This window comes from Mastomys coucha, unplaced genomic scaffold, assembly GCF_008632895.1.
Source record: "Mastomys coucha isolate ucsf_1 unplaced genomic scaffold, UCSF_Mcou_1 pScaffold8, whole genome shotgun sequence".
Taxonomy (NCBI): domain Eukaryota; kingdom Metazoa; phylum Chordata; class Mammalia; order Rodentia; family Muridae; genus Mastomys; species Mastomys coucha.
In genome coordinates, this window is record NW_022196914.1 from 60614121 (window position 1) to 60627250 (window position 13130).

Consider the following 13130-nt stretch of genomic DNA (forward strand, 5'->3'; position numbering starts at 1 on the left):
GATGGGGGGCAGGGGAAAACAGGAGGGAGGCTGGGGGGGGAGACAGGAGATGGGGGTTGGGGCAGGGTGGGTGGGGGAGAGCAGGGGGAGAGGAGACAGGAGGAATTACTCTGAATGCCATCATACATACCATCCGTTTGTGTCCCCTCCCAACTTCACAGTAAAACTCTAATCCCCAGTGTGATTTGGAGCATATGGGGAGGTAATTGAGGTTAGATGGTCACAAGGGTGGAACTATGATGTCATCAAGGTCCTTGTAAATAGAAACACAAAAGTTTCTGTCCATCATGCGGACAAAACCAGAAGGAAGCCCTTACCAAGTCAGGAACTGCACACACTGGTACTCTGATATGCGGGACTTTCCTGTCTCTAGAGTTGTGAGGAACACATGTTCACATGACCTAGCCTACACTAATTACTAAGGACAGCACCTTGGTGGAAGGGTAGGTGAGAGGGGAGAACTATCAAGACAGCAGACGTCTCACAGGTAAACGACCAAGAATCAGGGCCTGACTTCAGGGACTTCTGTCATATTGCCAGGGACATTTCAGATGCATGTTCTCCACAGTTCCTCTGGAACCACGCAAACCAACAACACAATCTTCTGACACCAGGTGAAGGTGACTGAAGCAAACCTCTGGACTGGTCCCCAGTAACTCCTGCTCTGGGTGTTCCTATCAGAGTGATCCCTGTGAGCACAGCAGACTGAAACCCCTCCTTGTTACCCTTCCCTTGTAGCCTCTTTTCTCTTCTCCTTCTCTTGCTTTGATGACGCCAAGCAGCAAGCTGTGAAGTACTCTGGGAAGGCCTTATGACAAGAGACCAAGGATAGCCCGCCAGCCAACAGCCAAGAGGGGTTAGGAAGAACCAATTCAGTCAATAACCACATGAGTGAGCAAGGAACTGGGCTCTTCCATCAAACACTCAGGCGACTGTATCTTGTGATACTCTGTGCTAGGCTTAAACTCCAACCCATAGGAACTAGGTAATAAATATGCATTGTTCTGTGGTGCCAAGTTTGGGGATAGTTTGTTCTAGAGCAATAGATAAACAATTTACCTTGGTCTAGGCATGTGGCTCTGAGGGAGAGTGACTTGTCTACTATGAAAGAGGCCCTAGTTTCAATCGCCAACACTGAAAAGCAAAATTCTGTCTCAAGCAAATATAATGGAGGCAGATCTAACTTCACTAGTGTAGGTGAGTGTTGACTAACAGCATGGATAAATTCTGAGAAATGCAAAGCTAGGTATTTTCATCACAGGGCAAACATCAAGGAGTAGAATTCCACAAACAGATGGTTAAGCCTATAGGTTATACAACCTCAGGACCACCTTCATCTGTGAAGCCCACCATTGATCAAAACATCAGGATGGAGTAAATGAACAGACCTTTCTATTTTCACTCTTTCATAGACTCCATCTGTAAACTCTTCATCTTGGGGAGAAATGAAAAACGAGGGCCAAGTAGAATTCTGTACCATCCCACAAAGCAGCACATGAAAGAGATCAGATACAAAGTTACACAAAAGTTCACAACAGACAGACCCATAGAAGCAAAGAAGCTCTGTGGCTGGGAGGCCTGGGCAGAAACAGAGTGAGTGCTAATGGGAAGATAAAAATATAAAAAGCTTGATTCAACTCAGCAATACCCAAAATACAACTAAATTTCACAGTTAATTGATGAGTTGTATGGTTCCCTCACAACACATAATTTAAAAAGCATGGGTGTGGGAGGGATGTCAGACACCTGCTTCTGGCCTCCAAGAGCAATAGGCACTCACAGACATATGCAGGCAAACTACTCATAAAATAGATAACTAAGCAAATACATAAAATCTTTAAAGGCACAAAACATTTTTATTTATTTATTTTTTTATGAAAAGGCAAATATAAATTTAATCAATGAATATAAAATGATAATCTAAATCTTTCTTTGGAATAGGTAATATGAAGACATATATTTAAATATTAATGTCTATTTTTTATTCAACACAATATATATTTTATCAAAAAATGATAGACATGTTATTAAATGAACATAAATAAGGTCTTTCTATTGGTTTGTTTGTTTGTTTTGTTTTTAGTAGAGCTTTAAAATCTTGGCTCTTACTGTGGTACAAACCCAAAATAAAAACAATTTTTAGACATCGGAGTTCATTGTAATAAGGCTGTACTTCAATGACCCTCACATCACCAAAGGATTTTACCTCCATCGTAGCTAAGCTGAGAGTTGACAGTTCTGCTGGACAGTGGTAGCACATGCCTTTAATCCTACCACTTGGGAGGAAGAGGCAGGCAGGTTTCTGAATTCAAGGCCAGCCTAGTCTACAGAGTGAGTTTTAGGACAGCCAGGGCTACACAGAGAAACCCTGTCTCGAAAAACCAAGAAGAAGAAAAAAAAAAAAAAGAAAGAAAGAAAAGAAGAGTTGACAGTTCAGCTGCGCCAAGGAATGAATTGTAGGTATGACTTTTGGATACATATTTCCTGCTATGGTCAAAGCTATTTGACTTGAGTGATTGTCATCATTCTCAGCCCACGGGGAACAGGTTACGTTCATTGAAGAAATGGTGTGTATATTAAGATGGTCTATCCATGAAGTCATTCACCAACTGTTTCAATGAACAATGGTCCTGCTTGGAGGGTGGCACAGACATTAGGTGAGGGTAAGAATCTGGTTCATTGGCTGTGGTGATTTTGAAAAGCATTCATCTTAGAAAAAGAGTAACTTACAAAGACCTCTTCAAAATTGATACAATAATTATCAATATCAAACAAAACATTCAGTCTCACTCTTTGTTGTTCTCTTACAAGCCGCCTCCCAAATTAATTGTCTACATTTCTTTTGGAGGTATAAATAATTTTGAAATATGTAAGCTGTTCTGAAAACCAGTGTATAGTGTAAGAACATCAAATAAACAATCCTACTAATAGAGAGGCTGAGATAGGAGAAGCATGATTTCAAGACCATTATGTGGTACACAGCAAGACACTATCAGGTACAAACAAGCAGAAAGTATATATGGATTGTGTAATATTGGACCTATTTCTCCAATTACCAAATTAGAGAGACCACTGGATGACAGCCAACAAATTTCTAATTCCTCATATTTTTGAATTTCAATTGATTAGGATATGTTGGTAATATTAATTTTTATATTGATATATTAAGGAAAAGTGTTACTTCCTGTTATTTTTGTTGTTAGAGGTGGAATTATGTATGTGTGGGTTTGTTGATTACTTTCTTGCTTCTTCTAGGGTGTAGTTTCACTCCTTGTGTTGGTGTTTTCCATCTATTATCCTTTGTAGGGCTGGATTTGTGGAAAGATATTGTGTAAATTTGGTATTGTCATGGAATATCTTGTTTCTCCGTCTATGGTAATTGAGTTTTGCTGGGTATAGTAGCCTGGGCTGGCATTTGTGTTCTCTTAGGGTCTGTATAACATCTGCCCAGGATCTTTTAGCTTTCATAGTCTCTGGTGAGAAGTCTGGTGTAATTCTGATAGGCCTACCTTTATATGTTACTTGACCTTTTTCCCTTACTGCTTTTAAAATTCTTTCTTTGTTTAGTGCATTTGGAGTTTTTATTATTATGTGACAGGAGGAATTTCTTTTCTGGTCCAGTCTATTTGGAGTTCTGTAGGCTTCTTGTATGTTCATGGGCATCTCTTTCTTTAGGTTAGGGAAGTTTTCTTCTATAATTTTGTTGAAGATATTTACTGACCCATTACATTGGGAGTCTTCACTCTCTTCTATACCTATTATCCTTAGGTTTGGTCTTCTCATTGTGTCCTGGATTTCCCAGATTAGGATCTTTTTACTTTTTGCATTTTCTTTGACTGTTGTGTCAATGTTTTCTATGGTGTCTTCCATACCTGAGATTCTCTCTTCTATCTCTTGTTGGTGATGCTTGCAACTATGACTCCTGATCTCTTTCCTAGGTTTTCTAACTCCATGGTTGTTTCCCTTTGTGATTTCTTTATTGTTTCTAGTTCCATTTTTAGATCTTGGATGGTTTTGTTCATTTCCTTCACCTGTTTGATTGTGTCTTCCTGTAATTCTTTAAGGGATTTTTGTGTTTCCTCTTTAAGGGTTTCTAGCTGTTTACCTGTGTTCTCCTGAATTTCTTTGAGGGTGCTTTTTATGTCTTTCTTAAAGTCCTCTATCATCATTATGAGAAGTGATTTTAGATCCGAGTCTTGATTTTCCAGTATGATGGTGTATCAAAGACTTGCTATGGTGGAAGGATTGGGTTCTGATGATGACAAATAATCGTAGTTTCTGCTTATATTCTTAAGCTTGCCTCCCACCATCTGGTTATCTCTAGTACTACCTGCCCTGACTATATCTGACTGGAGCTCATCCTTCCTTTGATCCTGATTGTGTCAGAACTCTTCAGAGCAGTTGTCTCTGTGATCCTGTGATCCTGAGATCCTGGGTTTGTCAGAACTCCTGGGAGTCAAGCTGTCTCTGAGACCCTGAGATCCTGACCAAGCTTCTGGGATCCTGGGCCCGTTAGAGGGCCTGGGAGTGGAGCTTCCTCTGGGTGTTGTGGGGCTGGCTGCAGAGTTTTCACCCAAGGTCTGCTCAGGGCACTGGCCCAGAGAGACTGGAAGGAATTTATGCCACTGGTCTGGCAGAGTTCCTGCATGCCTGTGTCCCACTGGCCCCAGTTACTTCCAGTGTTGGGACAGATGTTGTGTCCTCCTCACCTCTGATCCTATGATCCTGGGTATGTTAGAGTATGTGGGAGTGGAGCTTTCTCTGGGTGTTGTGGGGATGGCTATGGAATTTGTTTCTAAGGTCTGTTCAGGGCCACAAAAACATTTTTAAAAAGCACAAAAAATACCCACAAGAGCTATAGTTACTGTGCTCTGAGGAACCAGAATTATCAAATATTTCAACAATAACAAAGAAAGCCTTTCTAGTCATAAGTATTTTTAATTTATTTTTTAAATTTATTTATTTATTTATTTATTTATTGAGATACAATCTTATTATGTAGCTCTGGCTAGATTAGAATTCAATACCTCTTAATGAAAGGCTGGGATTAAAGGTGGTGAGCCTTTTCATTTATTTTTATTTATGCTGTATGTATGTGCCCGTGGGAGTTTGGTGTGCACCCTGTGCTTGCAAAAGCATGTGAAGACCAGAAAGGGGATTAGGTCTCCTGGACCAGGAGTTATGGGTGGTTATTGATGGCTTACCCATCTTCCCAGCCCCCTAATTACAAGTATTTAAATAAGTACAATGTTAATGCTACACAAGCAGATGCTGATAACAGAATAAAAGAACACAGCACAGATACGTCACCAACTAAGTCAGTAGGCACCCCACAGTCTCTTCTCATCATTTAATTCTAAGTTGCTCATCGCCCACAACAGGGGACAAGAGGACAGGTACAGGAGCATCCTGCCACTCCATCTTCTGTTCACAGGATCCAGGGATCTCAGAGTCCAGCAGCACCAATCACAGCCCAAATATGCCCTTGTGTACGTCCCATGCAAGGCCACTCTGGGATCCAAAGTATCTGGAACTGCACAGAAAATTCTGCTCCGCTCTCTACTAAGAACTAAAATATCATACAACACATTATGTATTATGAGGTGTGGACTTAGATTGTTTGTAGGCACAACATCAGTATCGTGCTAAAAGGCAGAGCAGGAGGACCCTCATCAAGACAAAGATAAACTCCAAGAACTCAGAGAGGCAACAATCCCTCATCTCCAGGGAGGGTGCCTGCTCCACAACAGATACAAGAGAAAAGGAAGCCCAGCATGACTCTATGACTTAAACCATAAGCAAGAAAGTAGAAGGTAGACATGGATGACACTAACCCACAGAAGCAACTCTCATTATCACTTCCACAAGTATGGTGCCTGAGAAACAGAAATAAGTTGCTGCAAGCCACAGGCAATCACACAAGAGGTCTTCAGACAAATCCATGACCCTCTCCGTCTTCCCTTAGCAAACAAGCAGAGACTGGGTCTCACTATAACAAAATGAAGGACATAATGTAGCCCAGCAGGCAGCTCAGTGAAAAGGTTTTCCAGAGAGTCAAGCCAGAGGCTTGAGGTCTTATGCCTCATTCTGAAAAGCTGTGTCAAGTCTGGCTCTCCTGCATCCCACCGCAAAGCTGAAGACCATTTTCCACTTTCATACATACCGAGATAATTGCAACAGCAAGGGGAAGAGACCCAGCGCTGGATGGAAAAGCTCCTTGGGTAAGCCTCTCCCATCTTGCTGCCTTTTCCATTCAAAGTAATTGTAAAAAGCAAATAACTGTCGGTATCATATTGTTCTCATCTTTACCTGAAGAGCCACCATTAAAAATAAAAGTCACTGGGGTTGCAGAGATGGCTCTACCAGAGGTCCTGAGTTCAATTCCCAGGACCCACATGGTGGCTCATGACCATCTATAAAGGGATCTGATGCCCTCTTCTGGCCTGCAGATGAAAGACACAAGGTGCACACACCCCAGATGAATAGCTAGCTAGAAGTTCAGATCATTGTCACTTACACTGACTGATCAACACTCAGTTAACTCTGAGGTACTCATGCTCACCTGTGCCAACAGGTATGAAATGTACGCAGAATGCCAAAGTCCATCTTACCCATAATGCCTCTTCCTCGATCAGAGCCTCAGTTTAGAGATTCTCGATGCAACCAAATACATTGCTTTCATACCCCTCCCCCAGGCTCTACTGGTCTTTAAGGAATGCATTTTAAAAATAACAGGATCTGCCAGTTTAAGGCTCTCAGAATGATCATAGATGCTTGAAATAAAGGCAGTCATTGAAGTAACCTTCAAAAATAACAAGCTAAAGCAAGGAGAAGGGAGGAGAGAGGTAACACATGAGGCATAATCATCTAAAATCTCCAAAATTTAGAGCAAATAGGGAAACACAAAGGAAAAAAAATGCACTGCTTCATAAATGAAGCTGATTTCAATAGAAAGGAACTCTAATCAAAGCAAAAACCCCTTGGTGCGGACGCACCTGGGCACAGGGGAAAAGCAGTGTGTTTTCTACACCAGAGGTTAAGCCATAGTGAGTGGACTACTGCTGGCAGTCAAAATTAACAGGAGAGCGAGGCCTCTGCTAGAGATTAGTTCATACTAAGAACTACATAAGAAGCTGGCACACATAAGAAGCCAGCAACTTGAAAACATCAGACTGCAAGGACCAGCAGGGGTTAGCCTGAGTGTGCACAGGCTGCAGAGCCACTTCAGGACGGGGCTCAGAAAGGTTAGGCCCCCAGTCTCTGCGGTATCTAAACTCCAGGAGGTGAGGGGGATGCATAGCCCACCATTTGGTAAGAAAAGGAGACTTGGAAGGCTAGTACCTACTGTAGTCTGCCAGTGTGTTGGCATTTGCTTTAACAGTTACAGGAGATCATCTTTTAACAATATTAACATGTGTCCTCTCAAGGAAATATGTGAAATAATCATCTGATATTTCTCTATTCACACAGCACCAACAATAAAGAATGAGAAATCAGTCAGGACCTATCTAGAAAGAAGAGTTAAAAATAGCTGCTGGAGACTCAAAGAACAAAAAAGATAAATATTCTGACCTAAAAAAGTCTCTTTTCTTACGAAGCAAAAGTCAAATGTAAAACCTGAAAGGTCTAGTTATCTGTCAATGTTATTTTTATATCTGAGAATATACAGGAAATGACGTAGATAAGAATGTAAGAGAATATTCTTAGAGATAAGTGGATAAACAGATCTACAATGGGTGAGGTTAATAATGTTAAATAAAAAAACAATCTTAGGGTAGAAAACAGAACTGGAGTGAGGCATCCACTGATCATTGTCAAATGCACAAATAAGGTAACTAGAGTTCTATCTTAGTCTGTTCTGTACGTTATAACACAATACCCGAGACTAGAGATTTTACATAGAAAAAAATGATTAATTTGAGTCAAGGTTTTGGAAGGCTAAAGGCATCAGGCAACTTCACCTATTTGGTCTCTGATGAAGACTTTCGAATTACATCACAATATGCCAGGTGGCATCATGGCAGAAACATGTGACAGGAAAAAAGGTCACATGACAAGATAGGATGTGAGAGACCAGAGATTTAAACCTTAATAATATAAATCCATTCCTGAAGGAATCAACCCACTCCAAAAGTCCTGCACTAACCCATTTTGGGGGCAGTCCTCCATGGCTGACCCACCTTGCACTAGGCCCTCCTCTTCAAGGCCTCCCACCAGAACACTGTCCCTTTGAAGACTATACTTCCAGCAAAAACTCCATTGGGGGACGAGCCTTATCCAAAGCATAGCATCACAGATGGTTGACGTACATGCAAACTATTAAAGATTTTTAAAAACACTCTAAGCCACAATTTTAAGCAACAATATATAAGAAAGGGGCTGGGGCTGGGCTTGGTGGTATAACATGAGGGCTTGGGAAAAATGGAATGGAAAGAGATGGGAAGAGGATAGGAGGGAGAAAGAAAGAAAAAGAAACCAGTCAGCATGTTTAACAATTATGAGAGGTCATCTTTTAATAAGTATTAGCATATACCATTTCAAGAAAATTTGTGAAGATATAAAGTCATATGACAAAGAAACAATAATAAAGAATGAGAAATCAGCCAGAACTTATCTAGAGAGAAAAGAGTTAAGAATAGCTGCTGGAGCCAGGCAGTGGTGGCCCACGCCTTTAATCCAAGCACTTGGGAGGCAGAGGCAGTTGGATTTCTGAGTTCGAGGCCAGCCTGGTCTACAGAGTGAGTTCCAGGACAGCCAGGGGTATACAGAGAAACCCTGTTTCAAAAGCAAGCAAGCAAACAAACAAAAAAGAATAGGTGCTGGAGATGCAAAGAACAAGAAAGATAAATATTTTGACCTAAAAAAGTGAGGGGAAAAGCGAAGAATCAAGGTTTCTTGTTTCTTGACATCAAAATGTCAATCCCAAGAGGACAGGAAAGGGAGATTGGAGCTTGAAATATGGCTCCAGGGATAAGAGCACATGCTGCTCTTGAGGAGAACCTGGCACTCACGTGGCAGCTCATAACCACCTGTAACTCCAGTTGCTGGGGATCTGTCACCGTCTCTAGCCTCCACCAGCCCCAGGCATGCAGATGGTCCATGCACACATGCACACAAAAGAATCAGAAGATAGCACCAAGTGTACAAACAGAGGGTGGTGATGTGCTCAGATTGACCCAAGAGAGCCTAGAAAACTGTTTCTCCTGATCTCTCCTGTGATCACCGAACACTTCTGCCATTAGACGAGGGAGGGAGTTGCGACCACACCAAGTAGTCAGTTCTTCCCTGGACACCAGCTGGGGGCCCCTTATCCAGTTCAGCTTGACTCTATGTGGAGATAGCACTAGGTTCTGCCAGACTGTTTTCACTTTAAATCCAGTCAGGCAGAGGCATCAGCTTCTAGCTACCTAAGGATAGACTGGAGCCCCCGTTACTCCCTCTCCTTGCACTTAATGTGCTAGAATGGCCCACAGAACCCAAGCAAATGCTGTACTTCTGCATGCTGGTTAATTAATAAAGGCCACAGAAAACAGCTAGATGGTGGCACACGGGCTGGTGCTGAAAGAGTTCTGAGCGCCTCTGTCTCTATGGAGCTAAGGGTTGCCATCCTCCCAGCACTCAGATGTGTTTAACAAGTGGGAAGATCTTGAAAGCCCCATAGGGGTTTGTAGGAGGGGGCTGTATGGTGGCTTCATCATGCAGGCATGAGGGTTCATCTCCTCTGGAAGATGGGGTGGGGGCTGAGGTATTTAGGAGCTTTGCGCCAGGAATCAAAGACCAAAACATTAAGTGTCTTAGGAGTTCTGTCTTAGGAACAGGACAGAGACCAAACATGGGAACCCAAGCTTTTCCTAACCAGGAACCAGGGGCAGAAACCACATACACATTTCTGTATTACACCAAGACATTAGCAGAAAGCCTACAGAGACAGCAGCACCCCTGAAGTTTAGAGGCAGAGATGTGGAGGGCCAAGGGCCTACACAAGGTGACAAGCAATGACTTGAAATTGTATTCAAGTTCTTGGTGGGATTGGGGACATAATTTTAAAAATGTGGGGAGAATAAGGGAACTCAGTGTGAAGCTGAAGGTTTTGGAAAAGAACAAAGAGTGACATAAAGAAGCTACACAGAGAGATAGGGCAGGAAGGCTTAAAGTGAGGAGAGTGAGGGTTAGGAGTGAAACACTGGTCTCTGGCCACCCTTGAGAAGGTTGTAATCCAGAAAGGCCTGTGCATGCATACCAAAGTCAGAGGACAGCTTGTGGAGTTAGTTGGCAGTCTTCTCTGGATACCTATGTCTACTCTGCCTCAATAGGATACTTACCATCAGCCTTAAGCCCCACCCAGGGGATCTAGAACCGTCTCATTTCTTCGCACAAGTCCTTAATGCAATTACACATAGCAAGACCCTTTATAAAGAGTTTACATTCACACACTCTCAGAATTTCAATTAAATAAAATATTTCAGATACAATCTAAATCCCCGCATTCCTCTAGAATGACCCCCTTTTTCTCCTTCCCTCCTGAGCACCCACACTGTTCACAACTGTGTATGACATTCTCCAATGCACACTTATACACAAGCACAACACAGTGATGTTTCATGCACCCAACTGTCATACGCATTGGTACTTGCTCTACATTTACCCACTGATTTTTCTCAACACAGCTTTGATGTTCATTCATGCTGATGCATGGATTTTAGTTCTTTGGCTTTAACAGCTAAACACCCTTATGACTCTTCTATTGATCCCCATGAGTTAAGTATCTTTTGCGCTAATAACCAATGTTCGTATGGACTCATCTCTGGGTATCTCTTTGCCCATACACTAATGTTTTCTCTGTACTAATAGATCAGTCCTAAAAAAAATGACTTCCTTTTCAAACCTCTTTTCCTTGGGTAATCAACATTCATGACAATTCAGGAACGTGTCTGCAGTTAGTATAAATTTGAACTGAAGACAACTTTACAAAACTTTCTTACATTATATACTAAGTTCTGGTTTTTTGAAATTTTTTATTATAATTCTTATTTATTTTGTGTGCGGCAATGGCTATGGTTCCATGCCTGCATGTGCAGATCAGAGGCAAACTCTCAAGAGAGAGTCTCTCCTTCCTCCCATGCCTCCCAGAGCTTGAACCCATATCACTGGGCTTGGAGTTAAGACTACTTCTCTGAGCCATCTCCCCTGGCCAAATTCTGTTCATTTGTTTTTGTTTTGTTTTTTTAATTCCTCTGGATTGGGTGATAGCAATGACAGTTGAAGTTTTAAGCAAACAAACAAAAGTATAATACTATATTTCACCAATGAGAAATTACCTGTGTGATATTTTTAGAGGACATAATTGCCTGATTATAGAATATGCGGCCAAAGTGGTCCCGGTCTGGAAAGGTGTCTGCTTGCCGAGGTAAGTTGGCCCCTCCTGAGTCAACTGAATAAGGAAAATGAGAAAAGTGAGCATAGTGGACAAATAGGCACAGAGCTAGTCACCAAAGCCCGGCCCTTCCCTATGTAGTTAGGTCTTAACCGCAGTCACCAAAGCCTGCCCCCTCTCTTTAATGCGCTCTAGAATCTCGGATCCCCCAACACAACCAAAAGGTTTCCTCTCAGACTTTCCAACCTTTGTTCAAAGCTCCATATGAACAGCTCAGGAAACTTTGTCCCGTCCCTTAAATAGTAGCAAAAGACCTACAAACGCCATGAATTTGCCAATGGAACTGAAAACACATCTTCCTAGATCAATACAAAAACCATTAAAGGACTCGTGGATAATTTGTATGTTGTTCTCTTGCATTGTTTCTAGTAGGGTTTTTTTTTTATTATTATTTATTTATTTGTGCGGACTGTGGGTTTACTTATTTATTTGTTTGCTTGTTTATTTGTTTATTTGAGTGGTTTACCTGTATGGTTCAAACTATGATCCTCCTGCATCAGCTTCCTAAGTACTGAGATTGGTTTTACTACAGATCGTGGTGAGGTGCAACAGTGCCTGGCACCACTTGAGATGATCAGGCATGTAGAGCCAATTTGGGCTACACAGGGAGACTTCTGTGTCAAAACAGAGCTCATTATTTCATAGCTGTGTGATTGTGAGATCAAAGGTATGCTTCCTGGCCATCCTGAGCACCTCCAACTTCCTTAGCCATGAAGTTAGCAACAGTAGCTTTCAGGAGAACATGAAATCATGTATGTAAAAACTCAGCATCTACTGAGTATACAGAACAATGTTAAAAAGAAAACTTAAGAGCTGGGTGTGGTGATGTCTTTAATCCTAGCACTTGGAGGCAGAGGCCTGAGGATCTCTGTCAGTTCCAAGCTAGTCAAGGCTACCTAGCCATGTGTCAAAAAAAGAAAGAAAGAAAGTGAGAGAGACAGCGAGAGAGAGAGACAGAGAGAGAGAGAGAGAGAGACAGAGACAGAGACAGAGACAGAGAGACAGAGAGAGACAGAGAGAGACAGAGAGAGAAAGAAAGGAAGGAAGAAAGAATTAGAAGTTAACTAGTCCTATACCTATTATTATTATTGTCTACAACCATTGTCTTTTATTATTTAATACTTTGCATCTGCCTTCCATTAAATATGGCCTCCTTGAAGACAGAAACAATGTTAATGCTCTTTAGTGTGTCCACCCCTGTAGTGACTGGCAGGCTCCTGCAAGCAGTTTTATTTTCTATTTTCTATATGTGCAAAGAAATTCACCTTATGTGTCAACCAGGTAAATTCACTTTCCCAGAAAAAATGAAAAAAAAATCTACACTATGACCTATTCAAATATTTACACATTTGTAAATGAGTAATATGTGTTAAGAGTTTTGGCAGACTAAGCCAGTATCCAGAAGGTGCCAATTCTAAATTGCTTTGCTTTTAGATTCTATTTAAAACATCCTTTAATGCAAATGTATTTAACTTTCAAATGAAGACTGACTTTCTCTGGAAATTCACTGTACCTTAAATTACAGTCTCAATCTATTCAAATTATGTAATACTCAAGTATTTAAAATGTTTGACTCTCAAGAGATCCATAAATATTAACTATTTTTATTAGATATTTTCCTTATTTACATGACAAATGATATTTCCTTTCCCAGTTTCCCCTCCAAAAAAAAAAGAGGAAAAAATAAAATAAAATA

General features: G+C 41.3%; 1 protein-coding gene across 1 annotated transcript in view; it reads right to left on the bottom strand.

Moving 5' to 3' along the window:
* Mccc2 (methylcrotonoyl-CoA carboxylase 2) overlaps positions 1 to 13130 on the bottom strand; it is a 78488-nt gene that overhangs the window by 37450 nt on the left and 27908 nt on the right. Inside the window, exon 6 of the mRNA XM_031360083.1 lies at positions 11319 to 11431. Within this exon, the coding sequence (XP_031215943.1) occupies positions 11319 to 11431 (113 nt within the window). The remainder of the gene's footprint in view (positions 1 to 11318; positions 11432 to 13130) is intronic.